Source organism: Lissotriton vulgaris, chromosome 7 (assembly GCF_964263255.1).
Source record: "Lissotriton vulgaris chromosome 7, aLisVul1.2, whole genome shotgun sequence".
NCBI lineage: Eukaryota > Metazoa > Chordata > Amphibia > Caudata > Salamandridae > Lissotriton > Lissotriton vulgaris.
Window position 1 is genome coordinate 1,372,131,900 of NC_141695.1, and position 16,470 is coordinate 1,372,148,369.

At 44.7% G+C, this 16,470-nt stretch overlaps 1 protein-coding gene across 2 annotated transcripts in view; it reads right to left on the bottom strand.

Annotated features, from left to right (window-relative positions):
* Nucleotides 1-16,470, bottom strand: part of LOC147703735 (programmed cell death 1 ligand 1-like) — a 286,137-nt gene that overhangs the window by 36,828 nt on the left and 232,839 nt on the right. For both annotated transcript variants that reach the window (XM_086932071.1, XM_086932072.1), the window contains exon 8: nt 603-676. In XM_086932071.1, coding sequence (XP_086788197.1) covers nt 603-676 — 74 coding nt within the window. The remainder of the gene's footprint in view (nt 1-602; nt 677-16,470) is intronic.

The following is a 16,470-nucleotide window of genomic DNA, read 5'->3' on the forward strand; positions in this document are numbered from 1 at the left end:
CCTATTGACAATGTTTTGAACTCCCCATCACACTTCCCTTAACCTTATCTGACTTAGGACTCAATACTCTGCATGTTCATGCATGACAGCAGGTCCTACAAGCTCCATTGTACATGTGCACCACCTTATTTTCTAGTTTGAGCCATGCATCAATGTCCATCTTAGAAAATATTGAACAGTGGCTCAATGAACAAAACGAAAGGTCACAAATACTAAAATAAACACGTCAGCGGAAGAAACATGATCTAAAAGTACCAGCAGTACAAGGCACTATAAGTTGAACGTCATGTCATTTGCACGTCCTAAGTTTAAATTCCAGTAAAGCTAACATAGACTTTTATCCTTCTGAGGTAGGAAACGTAAGGAATACCTATTATGTACAGCACTTAGAAAAGAAAAAAATGGGGTATGAAGCACCATATAAAAATTAAGTTATTATAAAACCTCGGCCTGCTATAATAAAAGGGACTTTAAAAAATGAATACAAGAGAAAGTAGGTGGCAGAGGTAGAGTGACAGCAAGCGGTGAGTCTAAAGCTTGAGAGAGAACATTAGGGAGAGAACTTAATAGCATAGATCAAATGAGATGGATAAAAAAGTGACCTGTCCGTGATCGCAAGATGGCAAAGACCTTGTTGATGTGACTCTTCATTCTGCAATCCAGGTCGTCCTCACAACTAAGAGTGGAAAGAAAGTATGTTATTGTTCTAGAGATCAGAATATATTTGCAAAAAGAGGCTCTACAATACAAGCAACAAGAACTGTAAATGGCCCAAAAATAAAAACTATCACTGCATGATCTCTAATACTATGGGCATCATAAAAATATTTATACCTCCCTATATCTTGTAGGTGATAAAGGAGTAAACGGTCCCAAACCCTTACTAGCCATTTTGATTGAGCAAATAGTAGTGATAGTGCTTGTCCGTGACAGGGGGAAACCCCTGACTCCCTAATCTAGAAAAGTAGTTCCAATTGAGTGTCTGGACAAGCTTGACACGCAGCTGGTTATCTCGCTATCACGGGCACCGGATCCGGCTACCTCCAACTTCAGAGCATGCATGCAGGAGCTTGCCTCCTGGATGGCCAACAACTGCCTGAAGTTGAACGGTAGCAAGACAGAGGTGCTCGTGGTGGTGGTGGGGGGGGGGGCCCTGGGTGTATGGGTAGATTCGGATCTTACATTCGAACATCAGATCAGACGTGTGGTGGGGACTTGTTTTGGTGTCCTCAAAGGTCTACGTAAAACTATGGACCTTCTTCCTATAGAAGCTAGGAGGATGCTGGTGCATGCTCTTGTCACCTCACGATTAGATTATGGCAATATATTGTATCTAGGTGCGGCGGCTCGGTTGGTCCTTAGGCTTCCTAGAAGGGCCGCTTCCAAAAGGGCCTTGGATGCTCTTCACTGGCTTCCTGTCAGGAAGAGAATTGTGTTTAAGGCCCTCTGTACGTGCCACCGCATCACTTAAGGCATTGGGTCTAGGTACCTGCAGAATCTCATCACTGTCTACTGGCCCGTCCGGTCCCTTAGATCCACGATATGGTAGTGTCTCTTTTAATTATGAACTAGGCCAGTATAACCCTGGACGGTATTGGTGCTTATGAATCATTATTCTGGGGTGCCTGGGTGAAGAAAGGAATATAATTTCTAGGCAATAAAAGATAACTTTGTAAGCAGTAGGTGCAGTGTGGCAAAAAGAGGTGGGCAAACGGAGTGCAGGTGGCAAGATTGACTATTAACAGTGGGTGGATATTGTATTTATATTAAGCTTAAGAATTGGGCACTTCATAGCTCTCTGTATCCTCGGGGTGTGATACCATAGGGAGTAATTTTCTGGGCTTGGGTGGTCCTTGGTTTCGGTTTTCAGTAAGTTCCTGTGGGGGGGAAGGTACAGGAGGGGTCAGCAAGGTTGCCGACGTGATTGTACCTGATGCGACCTGTATGTGTCGGAACAAGGTCAAGGGTCGCTCACATTCTTACCTCAAAACGATCCCTTGGCGTTGTGCCCTCGCAACAGCAATTTTCAGTCGGCATCAGCAACCTACCAAGATATCCTTGGTCTTAAGTAATGTGGCTGAGGCCAATAGCATCTGGGAGAAAGAGCAAACAATTCTGGCCGGCTTCCGGATTACAGGCACCATATTGGAATGGGGGAATAGGTATTCCATTGATGTGTGCCCGAGGTAGTATTCCTTGTAATCTTGTATAGCTATCTCGGTAAAGTCTAAATCTGAACCGGATTTAAGATGCATGTGAGAGTCAGGCATTTTTTCGCCCATGTCGATTATAGCTGGGGAGATATAAGTAAGGTATAGTCCATTATAGGTAGACCAGCAGGGAATACAAATCTTGGTTTTAAAATGTGGTGGTTGCGGTGGATCCGCTACCAGATTGTCTGCGCCATTTTGAAATAGGGGAATTGATATTACATCTATGTGCATGCGAGATAGTACTACATGTGGTCACACTTGGCTATCAAGGTAAAGTTAAAATCTAAGTCAGAGTGAGAAACATATGCAAAAACATGCACAGATATCGGTCTTTCTTATTACAGATGAGGAGATGTAAGGAAGGTATAGTCCCTTCTAGTTTCACCAACAGGGAGTCCTAGTTTCAGAGATCATCGGGGGTATGAACATCTTATGGCAGACATCAGTGAAGGGATTTATGTATCAGATATCTAACATCATGAATATGCAGTTTAGCCATTTCCCGGCCACACATGCATTTCTGCATCTTTATTAAGTCCCAGTGTGACTGTGTTGTACATGAGGATAAATTTTCTTTTCCTTCGTCTCAGTTTCAATTCTTTGTCAATGGATGGCCAGTATTGTGCTTATGTATATTCCTGTAGTGTTCCTGTATGAGAACCCTTAGTGGACGGATTGTGCTCCCAATGTATGTTTGATTGCAAGGGCAGAAGATCACGTAGACCACACATTTGCTGTTGGAGTCTATCCATTCCTTGATGGTGAAAGCTTTTCTTTGTGGTATGTTTGTGGTGGGTTTGTAGATGTTCATTCAGACCGGGTGTTCATTGTAAAAGGTGCGAATGCTATTTTAGTGTCTTATGTGTTGATGGCCGTTGTGAAAATCTGTGATGAACCTGATCCTTTTGTCATTCTCTAGTTTCTCCTTGTGTTTTATAGGTTTTCTTCCGCTCTATCTTGGCCACTGTAGTTAGGGTATGAGTCAGTGATTTGTGGTCATAGTCTCATTGTTCCAGTCTCGAGATGGTGTCCTGGCCTTTCTCCATAAATACTTAGTCCTCACTGCAGTTTCTACGAGTTCGTAGGAATTCCCCTTTCACGACGTTTCTGACATTATGCTTCAGGTGGCAGCTGTCTGCTCTGAGAATTGAATTTGCAGCAGTTTCTTTTCTATGGAGCTTGCTGTGCATGATGTTATCCTTGACGTAGAGTGCAGGAAGTTGATCTCTTTCTTAGAGAAGTTGCAAGTTGTTCTCATTCCCCATGGGTTTTTGTCCAGCGTTTCTAAGAATCGTTGTAGCAGGGATGTATCCCCCTGCCAAATGCAGAGAATATCATCGATATACCACTGCCACAGTATGATGCAGGTGGTAAATTCTGCAAAAGAGGGGTCCCAGAGCCAGAATTTCTCCACATAACTCATCATGATACATGCGTACGGCGACGCAAATTTTGCTCCCATAGCGGTCCCGTGTGTCTGCTTGTATATTTTGCCATTGAAGCCGAACACACTATTGTTTAGGCAAAATTCCAGCATTTCAATGGTCATTTGTTTGGATACCAGGAGATTAGCTGGTTGTGTCCAAAGTGACTGTTGTACTGCTTTGATACCATACTTATGTTCAATTGAGGTATAGAGACTTACTATGTCGATACATACTAGTGTGAAGTCTGGTTCCCATGCCATGTCCTGCAATATTAAAAGGATATCTTTAGTGTCTTGGATATACGATGGGAACTCTTTCATTAACACAAGAAGTTTTTTGTCCACATTATCACCCAATCTCGAGCACGGGGAATTGATCCCTGCTATGATGGGTCTGCCTGGTGGTGGGTATGTGCCTTTGTGTGTTTTCGGTAGAAGGTAGAGTGTAGGCATTGTCATGTGTGGGACGTAGAGAAATGTTTTTTCTGTCAGGGAGACGGGTTCCAATGTGTACCAGTTCTCAATTTTTTCCTTGATCTGTTTGAGGATGTCGGGTATTGGATCTTGTGTCAGAGGTTGGTAACAGGTTGTGTCCCCCAGTTGGTAGGTTGCTCCCGTACAATCATGACAGCAACCTTGCTGACCCCTTCCTGTACCTTTCACCCCCACAGGAACTTACTATAAACCGAAACCAAGGAACCACCCAAGCCCAGACAACTACTCCCTACGGTAAACGTGAAACCATTGCATGCCCAGAGTATACAGAGAGCTTTGAAGTGCCCAATTTTTAAGCTTAATGTAAATACGATATCCACCCACTGTTAATAGTTGATCTTGCCACTTGCACGCCTGCCGCTTTTGCCACACTGCACCCACTGCATACGAAGTTCTCATTTATTGCCTAGAAATCATATTCCTTTCCTCACCCAGGCACCCCAGAATAATGATTCATAAGCACCAATACCGTCCGGGGTTATACTGGCCTAATTCACAATTAAAAGAGACGCTACCAGGTCCTTAGAAGACCTTGTTCTGGAAACGTCCAAGAACCAAATAACCCGAGTACTTCTTTTTCTCCTTTCATTTCATAATCCTCAAATACTGTACATGGAACGCAATCTTCAACCTTTTATGACACTTTATAAATATAACTTTCTACCTACCGTTCATATTGTTATTTATGTGTGATTCTGAAACACGTATGATATGATGTAATAATCTATGACTTGATGTGGTACAAATTGTTTTCAAACTTTACATTGTTGCTGGCTTATGTAAATATTTTGTGTCTATTTAATTATGCCCACAAACTCGCTTGTTAAAACTCTTCCCTCGCATGCTCCCTGTATTTTTGTTCCCTGTTTTGCACGCTCTATCCGTAACATCAACTCTCTGTCCTTTGTTTTTTTTTACGCTCTATCAACACTTTTTCTTTCTCTTTTGATCGTTTTCTTTCTCAGTCGTACTCACAAACCTCCCTTGATTCATTACTCTAATTCCCTATTCAATGTTACTCTCTCCCTTGGGCATCACCAAAATCCCATAATCTCCACTCTTTTCCTGTGCGCCTTTTACTTAAAATCACTTTCTCTCTCCCTACAGTTTTCCCCACCTTGTCCCTCTCATAAACTACCTTGATCTTTAAAGTTCAAATCAATGCCTTTTTCCATGCTTATGCCTTACCAAAAAAAACTTTATTTTTTCTGTTTGTATAAAATTATGTATCTCCTCCCTGCCGGGTCTCCAAACACAATTTATGTTATTCTTCTATTTTACACTCACTGCAAATAACGCACATACACTGCACACACTGTGTTTTTTTCATGTTTATTGTCATGTGTATCACAATATATGATGTGAAAACTCAGGTTGAATATCCTTCATATTGTATTGTCAAAATGTATAACCCTGAGAAAGCCGCAGGTCATATGGCCATGTAAAGGGAACAAAACACCTGTTGGCTGTCACTCTTCTCTTACTGTTTGACTCAAAGCTTTGAAAACGAGTCACAAACACAACATTCTTTTTAAAAACGTATATTTTGCACACCTTGCATTGGAATTTATTCCAGGAAAAAGAAAACCCGTTAAGCTTGTACGACTCTCAATTGGAACTAACTCCATATTTCTACCTTCCACCAGCTTGGTCCACGGTGTAGGGTTCAGCTTTTTAATTAAGGCCAATATTCCCAACCGGCCCTAAGGTTTTGAATTTGTTTATTGGTCATAATATTTTCACTATTAACATATTTTTATGGAAGACACATACAGTCATCTGCACTTTCTACCACCTTTAGTGACTAGGAATCTTTGGATCTACTTGTATTTCTCTCTCATTCTTTTCAATCTGTTTCTAATGAATTGTTCCTAGAGTTGTATAGCTCATTGATGGATTTTATCCATACTTTTTCTGTTATTGAAACTCTGATCATCCATTTTCTTCTGTCTCCATGATCGTTCCTACACAGTTCCAAATTTTTTCTTCGGAGTACAAAGATTATTCTTGTCAATTGATGTCCCTATTATTTATATTTATATGGCCTCATTTTTTTCGGAACTCTGTTCTAAATACCTTGATCTAGCCTTCATCATCTAAAGTGATCGCCATTTTGGCGATGATCTTTATTTTGTTGCTTCACCCCAAAATTCAGTTTAAGTGGATGATGGTCACTGCCGCGTAGATCTTCTTCATAAATCTAACTTTACACAAAAAAAATAAGGAATAACAGATGTTATGATTACATAATGAATAAAGAGTTGGCTCTCTGTTATCAAATGTTGTTCAATCAGGTTAATCATCCCTAAATATGTTAATGGCAACTAAGTGAAATGTTTTTACAATATCAGCCAACTTTTTTCCTCTTTTTTCCATCTTGGTTGCCTGGAGGCTCTGAATCGATATTTCCAGGCATTCATAGATTTCATCTTTTACAAACCATTCTGCGATTTGAGGTATTTTTTCATTACTGCAACGTTGTTCTTCATGATCCAATAGACTAACCGGGGAGGTTGGATAAACAACTATCATTTTCTCAACTAGGAGAGATATAGGTATTAATCAGTATCAAGTGTGTAATTGCTAAAAACTCCACTTCCTAGTGACATATCTGAACCACATCTAGATGAAGTTACATATTTATATAAAACAAATAAACCTCCTGCTGGTCTATCATGAGGCCTTTTTTCTGCCTTCTAGCCAATTACAATATAATTGATAAAGTCAATCCCAGAAATGTGATGAGTTTCTTGTAATGCACTAATAGTAATTTCATGTTTCCCACGTTCAAATTCTAGCCATTTGTTACATCTCGCGAACCCAGTCACATTCCAGGTAGCTACATTCAGAGATCTGTTATGAGTGCTGATCTATCTCACCTTTTTTTCATATGGTCACTAACCTTGACTAGTCTTTATTTGGACCATTTTTTGGGTCGTTTTCTGTAGATTCTAGTAATTGTCTAAATGTCTCTCCATTAATTGAAGTTTTTCCTATTTTATCTGTTACTTCTCTTACTGTTACTTCAGATAATTAATCAGGCAGCGGTTGCACTCCTATTCTTCTAATTTCAGAATGAATGCCAGCTTGTTTATTAGTCTTCCCTGTATGCTTTTTAACTGGCATAATATCTATATTTCCACCTGGAGAACAACAACGACCGCAACACCACCACCCTGCTGGACAACCTCGCCACCCTCGGTCTCAAACAGCTGGTGACCACCCCCACCCACTACGCCGGACACACACTCGACCCCGTCTTCTCCTCCAGCAAGGACATCGCCTTCAGCCACGCCAACGGACTCCACTGGACGGACCACAGCTGCGTCCACTTCAGCTACAGAAAGAACATGATCCACCACCACCATCAACAGGCTGCACGCAGAAGCTGGAACAAGATTACAGCCGACCAGCTCGCCGCATCCCTGAGCCAGGATCCCCCCGCCAGCTCAGCAAACCCCAGCCAGGCCGCCAACAAACTCACGAAGTGGATCAGCAACTGCGCAGACGACCTCGCCCCACTGAGGACCCCGCCCAGCAGACCCTGCAGTAAGAAAGCACCATGGTTCACCGACGAACTCAAGAGCTCCAAGAAGAACTGCAGAGCCCTCGAGAGAGCCTGGCGCAGAGACCCAACACCAGACAACATGACCACCCTCAAGCTCACCACTCGAAAACACCACCAACTGATCCACACCACCAAGAAAACCGCATTCAAGGAACGACTGGACAACAACGCCCACAACAGCAAGGAACTCTTCAACATCGTCAAAGAGCTCTCCAACCCCAGCGCCGGAAACAACGAAATCACCCCATCACAAGACCTCTGCAACTCCCTCGCCTCCTACTTCCACAACAAGATCGCAGACATTCACAACAGCTTCAGCACACAGCTGACGCACCCCACGACAGCACCTGCCTCCCCCACCACCACCCTCCGCGCCTGGACCCCGATCAACACCGAAGAAACCCTACGCACAATGAACTCCATCCACTCCGGATCCCCAACCGACCCCTGCCCTCACCGCGTCTTCAACAAGGCCGACTCCGTCATCGCACCCCACCTGCGAGACATCATCAACACCTCCTTCGACCCCGCTACCTTCCCTGAGAGTTGGAAGCACGCCGAACTCAGCGCTCTACTGAAAAAACCATCAGCGGACCCCACCGAACTCAAAAACTACTGCCCCATCTCGCTCCTCCCGTTTCCGGTCAAAGTCATCGAGAAGACAGTCAACAAGCAGCTGGCCGCCTTCCTCGAGACGAATGGTTCCATCGACCGCTCGCAGTCTGGCTTCCGGGCCAACCACAGCACCGGGACCGCCCTCATCGCAGCCACTGATGACATCCGAGCCCTGCTCGACAACGGGGAAACAGCGGCCCTCATCCTCTTGGACCTCTCCGCGGCATTCCACACTGTCTGCCACCGCACCCTAGTACAGCGCCTCTGCAACGTCGGAATCCAAGAGAAGGCACTAGATTAGATCATCTCCTTCCTCGCTGGAAGGACACAGAGAGTCCGCCTCCCCCGTTTAGATCAGAAGCCACCGAAGTCATCTGTGGCATTCCTCAAGGCTCCTCGCTCAGCCCCACCCTCTTCAATGTCTACATGAGCCCCCTGGCGGCCATCGCACGCCAACACAACCTCAACATCATCTCCTACGCCGACGACACCCAGATGATCCTCTACCTCACCAACGACCCCGCCACCGCCAGATCCAACCTACACGAAGGGATGAAAGACGTAGCCGAGTGGATGAGGAACAGCCGCCTGAAACTGAACTCAGACAAGACGGAAGTCCTCATCCTGGGATCGTCGCCCTCCGCCTGGGATGACTCCTGGTGGCCCCCTGCCCTGGGCAGCGCACCCAAACCAACAGACCACGCACGCAACCTGGGCTTCATCCTGGACTCCTCCCTCTCCATGACCAGACAAGTCAACGCCGTCTCCTCGTCATGCTTCAACATCCTGCGCATGCTACGGAAGATCTTCCGGTGGATCCCCACCGAGACCAGGAAGACGGTCACCCAAGCCCTCGTCACCAGCCGACTGGACTACGGCAACTCCCTCTACGCCGAAACCACTGCTAAACTCCAGAAGAGACTCCAGCGGATCCAGAACGCCTCAGCAAGACTCATCCTGGACATCCCTCGACACAGCCACATCTCCGGACACCTGAGAGACCTGCACTGGCTCCCGGTCAACAAGATAATCACGTTCCGACTACTCACCCACGCACACAAAGCCCTACACAACCAAGGCCCAAGATACCTCAACGACCGCCTCAACTTCTACACTCCCAAACACCAGCTTCGATCGACCAACCACGCCCTCGCCGCCGTCCCCCGCATCCGCAGAGCCACCGCAGGAGGAAGGTCCTTCTCCTACCTGGCCGCCAAGACATGAAACTCCCTCCCCACCCACCTCCGCCTGACCCAAGACCATCTCACCTTCAGGAAGCAGCTCAAGACATGGCTGTTCGAGCAGTAGCGGACCCCCCCTTCCCAAGCGCCTTGAGACCCTCCGGGTGAGTAGCGCGCTATATAAATGTATTGATTGATTGATTGATATATCATACATATGATTACCATTTACTGAATTAATAATTGCATTGGTTATAATCTATGATGAAAAAGAAAATAAGTTACTTACCTGTAACTGCAGTTATCCAGTATTAGTATCTTTCATAGATTCACATCCTTGAATCATTCCCCATCATTGAAGTAGGAGTCCACACTGTACCATAGTAAAGAAGTATATATAACTTTCTTAGGCTATAATGGCACTAGACCATCAGTTACATAGCCTATCTATGTCCCTGTATTTAAAAAAGAACCACACTTGAACTATGACCCTCTAGAACACTCCCAGGAGACACCGAGTCCTTCAGACTTTCAAGGACAAGTGGGGGAATAACATCCCAAGTCATAAGGGGAGCCTCTCAGGGGAGCAGGGTGGGTCGCATCGGCATCTATGATAGACACCAATACTGGATAACTGCAGTTACAGCTAAGTAAATTATTTTCTTATCCTTTATTGGATCTTTCATAGATTCACATGCTTGAATCAGAACAGCAAGCAGTATTGTAGGTAATGTAAGTACCCTTAGAGGATGGTGGTCGACAAAGTAATACACCTTTATCGTATATATCTATAACATAGACCTATATTGCGATTTAAGCATTCCGATTTATACATTTTAGCTAAATAAACCTTATTAGAACAATCAAGTAGCAATATATATAGCAGTCTGAAAAGCATTTGAATTTAATATGAATAAGCACCACAGTTTAAAGAGCCTCACCCTATGGGAGTAGATGGTGTAACACCGACTGGCCTACGGTTGCGTCACTGGGCTGTGTCGATTCTAGGCAGTAGTGCTGCATAAATGTGTGGGTGCAGCTGAATGCACTTTATGTTTCATCATTAGGGGTTTGCCCGCTTTGGAGTGGCAAAATCCATCATGCTATCATTACTTTCATTACTGCAGTCCATTGATGACCTTGTCCATAAGAGACTAGTAGCTGATCCGATTAGTGGATATGCTTAGTTCGGTGGAGGTAAAACATGAGACAGCGTTTAATGTCCAATGTATGGAGAGACCTTTCAGCCAGTGTAGCTGGTTTGGGGAAAAAGTTTGAAATATGGCAGGCTCATTGAGATGGAACTGACAAGGAACCTTTGGAATTAATTTTGAGTTTGTTATGAGTAGTACAAACTCTTCTGTGAAACGTAGAAAATGGTCTTGTGTGTGGAAGGCCTGTATATAGCTTACCTTTTTCGCAGATGTGAGTGCTTGTAATAGTGCAACTTTTCACATGATAACCTTTAGGTCAGCCTTGCGAATGGGTTCGAGAGTATGTTTCATTAATTGTGAGGTGACCATATTGAGATGCCATTCTGAGGGAGGAGTTTGCACCAGTGGGAAAGCTGTGAATAGCCCCCTAATGAATTGCTTTATGACTCTTGTTGAACAGGGAGATAGGGTCTGTGTAGAGCACAGTATCTTGAGATAGCCACTAGGTGAACTTTGACAGATGCATAAACAAGGCCTGACTTGATAAGCGAGAGGAGTTAAGGCAAACTCTTTTCAAACTGATGTAAGTCATTCTGCTGACAAAAGGAACATAACTCTTTCCATTTTAAATTGTACATTTTATTTGTGCCGTCCACTCTTGCTATGGATATGATATCTCTGCATTCTTGAGGGATATTTAAGTCTCTGAACTCATAGATATCAGGAGCAAGTGGAGAGAGACTGGCTCTGGATGTTATATCTGGCCCTGGTGCATAGTCAGGAGTATTTCCGTTGTTGGAAGGCATATGGGAATGGTCCCTGACAGGAGGATGATTTCCGTAAATCAGTGCTGCCTGGGCCACTTGGGAGCGATCAAAATGAGGCCATAGTGTTCCACTTTCATCTTGTTCAGAACCTTGGTAATTAGTGGGAAGGGGGTGAAGGTGTATGCATATATTCTGGACTATCTTATCGAAAGGGCATTCCTCCATGGCCCTGGGAGGGTATATCGACTGGCATTTAACCGGCATTTTGTGTTGCTGTTTTCACCTCAACACTGGTTTCCCCTAAAGCAAGAAGATCTTTTTTCACTTGTAGTTGGTTCAGTTCCCACTTGTGGTAACTGTCTTTGGCTCTGCTGTGAGTGTATGCCAGGGTGTTGTGTTACTCTGGACATGTGTTTGGCCTTCAGGGATATCTTGTGGGCCATGAGCCAACTCTAGAGCGCTTGGGCTTTGTGAGTCAGTCTGAGAGATTTGATACTCCCTTGCTTGTTGATATAATACATGCTGGTCGTATTGTCCATACAGCCCAGCACAGAGGATCCTACTGTCCTTGGAAGAAAGGTCTGCAGGGTGAGAAAAATGGCTTTCAGTTCCATGCTATTGATGTGCATAGCTTTTTGACGAGTCAACCACTTTGCTTGGATCAGTAGGTCCAGCCTTTTAGTGCAGTATCCGTGGTGATGACGAAATTGGATACCAATGGCAGAAACGTGAGGCCTTGTGATAGATGAGATCTGTGAGACCACCAAGCTAGCTGTTCTATCATCCTTGGGGGTTATAGTTATCAAGTTCTCGAAGGAACCTTCTGATTGAATCCATTGGAGCTGCAGTTCTTCCTGCAATGGTCTCATCTTGAGGTGTTCCTGTGGAAATAGGTTGATGCAGAAGAAATCATGCCCAGTAGCAACTTAAACAGCCTTACTGAAACATACTTTCAATGCGATTATGTGAGCTAAGTCTGCTAGTCTCCTTTGTCTTTCCTGGGAAAGAAAGGCTTTGTACTGAGTTGCATCCAGGTTGGCGCTTATAAACTGCATCGTTTGACCGGGAGTAGTTGGGGATTTTCGTCAATATGCAGTGAGACCCAGCTTGAGAAACAGTGACAGTCAGGCTTTTGTAGCTCTGGCAGCTTGCCTTGAAGTTAAAGCTTTTAGCAGCCAGTCTTCTAGGTAGGGGAATATCTGATGACCATGTTTTCTGAGAACGGCTGCTACTGGGGCCGAATACTTGGTGAATATCCGGGGGCTGACTTGAAGGTAAATGGGAGGACTCTGAAATGGTAATGGGTACCAGCTACAGTGAAGCGGAGATGTTTGCAGTGTTTTGAATGATTGGGGATATGGAAATATGTATCTACCATGTCCAAGTTCAAGTTTATTTTATTTGCATAGTTTGTTAAAACCATTGCAACACAGAAATATTTCATTACAGACAAGTTTATGTATATAAAATCTCCTTAATTATCAAAGGATAAAAATTCTATTAAAAAGACTGTACAATAAAAATTCAGCTGTTAGAAGTCACTTATTTAGGCACGTTATAACCAAAAATGCATGTCACGTTTGTTTGCACCACGGTGATTCTTGGATATATTCCTTTGTTTGTAAATGCACAGGTAAATTTAAAAGTTAGATTTCAGCCGATGTTTTAATTTCCGGCAACTTCTTTTGGCATGCTGTCAAGAATTTTACCAAGGTGGTACAAAAGGGGGTGGTGATGGACGGAGCATCTGAACAAATCAAACACTCACACCCAGTCAACAGATCTGGGTTTAATCCATCACCGTTCTTTAGCCCACTCTGCCACCCCAGTTCAGACATGGCCATATGCAAATCAGTCTGACCCTGTGCCTCAGGGGAACAGTCCAGCCTGAACTGCCAAGCCATGCCTTCCCTGGACCGGAAACAAGCTTCCGAGGACCGGTTTCTGGCATTTCAGCCGTCTTCAGCCCGGCTTGCTTGAATCCAGTGGCAAAGTGAGCAAGGGACTCACGTCTGAGCATACCCTGGCCAACTTATGGCGAACAAAGTGGTACAAAAGGGGGTGGTGATGGACGGAGCATCTGAACAAATCAAACACTCACACCCAGTCAACAGATCTGGGTTTAATCCTTCACCGTTCTTTAGCCCACTCTGCCACCCCAGTTCAGACATGGCCATATGCAAATCAGTCTGACCCTGTGCCTCAGGGGAACAGTCCAGCCCGAACTTCCAAGCCATGCCTTCCCTGGACCGGAAACAAGCTTCCGAGGACCGGTTTCTGGCATTTCAGCCGTCTTCAGCCGGGCTTGCTTGAATCCAGTGGCAATGTGAGCAAGGGACTCACGTCTTAGCATACCCTGGCCAACTTATGGCGAACAAAGTGGTACAAAAGGGGGTGGTGATGGACGGAGCATCTGAACAAATAAAACACTCACACCCAGTCAACAGATCTGGGTTTAATCCATCACCGTTCTTTAGCCCACTCTGCCACCCCAGTTCAGACATGGCCATATGCAAATCAGTCTGACCCTGTGCCTCAGGGGAACAGTCCAGCCCGAACTGCCAAGCCATGCCTTCCCTGGACCGGAAACAAGCTTCCGAGGACCGGTTTCTGGAATTTCAGCCGTCTTCAGCCCGGCTTGCTTGAATCCAGTGGCAAAGTGAGCAAGGGACTCACGTCTGAGCATACCCTGGCCAACTTATGGCGAATTTTACCAAAGCGCAGTTTAGTTGGGAATCACTTGAAGCAAAGCAAGCCAGGACAGCCTGCCTCCTAGTTCGAATTCCGCGCTGGTTGAATTTTACTTTTAATATTTGTAACCGTTCTTGTGAGAGTTGTTTGCAGGAACATAATAGATGCAGCAGGTCTTCCGGTGCTGACCGGCCTAGGCGGCACCTCGGGTACACCTTCTCCTTAAGCCAGGGTGGAGAGTGCTGAGTGCCAGGTATCAGGCCAAGTCTAAACTTCATGAAGCTAATTTTTGTGTGCTTGGGAGAACCCGTGTTGAAGTACTTCTGGGCTGCTTGCTCACTGTAAGTACTCAGAGTCATCCAACCATGAGACCTTTCAACGAGTGAGGCTTTGTCCTCCAGCCACGATAGGTACTTGACTGATTTCCAAACTAGTTTCTTGAGTACACTGGAGCTGGTGGGAGTTTCCCACAGTTGGTTCAGTCCCAATTTGTGTAGCCCTTCTTTGAGGCATCTCGCTGCGGGTGAGGTAGTGTGTCCGCTTAACTCTTTCCATAACTGTGCATTTAGAGACCCTGAAGCAGCTTTTCGTATTTTATCCCACGATATGATGTATGCCCCATGTCTCGCAAGAGATTGCTTCTGGATGCCAAACTCGAGCCTTATTTGCGAGGGGGAGGTGTATTTTGGCAGCCCAAATATAATCCTAAACGTGCTTGTAACTGTGGAGTCCAGCAATTTGGCGTCTCTTCCTTTCTAGGCTTCACTTCCGTAAGTTATTGTTGGCAGTAACTTTGCACGTATCACCTCAACTATGGGCAGAATCGACGGGCCAGTTATTATGGAGTTCAAAGATTCTAGGGAGATTGCCATGGCGATTTCTTTGTGCCTGATGCTGTTTCTCTGTGCAGTGAATTGACCTCCTTTTCGATCTTTACACCCTGGTATTTGTATTCCGTGGTACTCTCTATTCGGGTGTTACCCTAGAACCATAGTGAGGGTTTTTCCCTTTCTTTGCTCACGGTGATGGTTTTAGTTTTATCAAGGTTTATCGTTAGACCATTTTCTTTTGAATAATCATGTGTGGCGTTAAGATGTTGGAGGCCTACTCTCGTTTTGCTGATCAGTACTATGTCGTCTGCGTATAAGAATCAAAAGCTGTGTGGTGATGGCGGCACACGTGTTAGAATATCTAATAAGAGTTCCAGCATGCAGGCGTTGATTAATGATTCTCTTAGAAGTGTAGAGTAGTTGTCTCAACATACTAGGGGTGGAGAAGGTGCTCGTGGAGGAGGGGTCTGCTTCCTGAATCAAAGCATAAATACGATTAGTTTCTTCTTGGGTGAACCCAAATGTGTCAGCCCGATTGGCTGTGGTGCTAGCGATTTCCTCATAAGACATGTTTAGAGTTCGGTGCCCGCCAAAAGGGCCAGAGGTACGTTGAGAATCAAAAGCTGTGTGGTGATGGCGGCACACGTGTTAGAAAATGTTCACTAATGTAAAAAAAGTAAACTGAGTTAGATCATTTTGGGTGCCAGGAAAAAAGTCCCATCCGGCCGGTAGGGACTATTACTTATACTGAAAAAATATGGGAGTGCAGGGACTGCCTGCACTGTTTCCGAAGGCACTCCAGTGGGAGAATACACTCCTGAGTGTTGGTATCCTAATAAGGTTTCACACGTTACACATAAACATAGTCTGTAGTAATCCTTATTTGTTGAAGGTTTTATTTACTTGGTGAGTCACATATTATTTCATCATAGTGACTTATTCGTGCAACGATATATCAATTGTATTTATTCACAATGTCCAATGATCAATGCCTCTTCCCTATGCATTTCGGGCGGAGCCCTTCGTCAGGGGATAGCAAAGGATATTGAGACAACAGCACTTTATAGGAAACAGCTATATTCCAGTCTGTCATTGAGGCCCTTAGGTTGGCAGGCATCAAGTCTCTTGATCCAGACGGTTTCCCTCTGGAGTAATACTTTTCTGTTATCAACACCATTCCTCAGTGGGACAACCTCCAATACAAGGAACCTCAGTTGGCTCACGTTGTGTTGGTGTGTACTGAAGTGAGCTGCCAAGGGTGCTTTAGTTGATTTGTTTCTGATGGTGCTTTTATGTTCTGTCAAGCGAACTTTAATCTTTCGTTCGGTTTTGCCTACATAAGGCAATCCACAGGGACATTTTAGTAGATATACTACGTTTTTTGAATCACAAGTGGCATTAGTCCTTAGCTTAATGGCTTTTCCCGATGATGGATGGTTTAGAATGTTGCCTGAAATGATGTTGTGACAATGACTGCAGTTATGACACGGTATAGTACCTGAATAGTGTGTAGAAAGGTCCGTAGGTTTG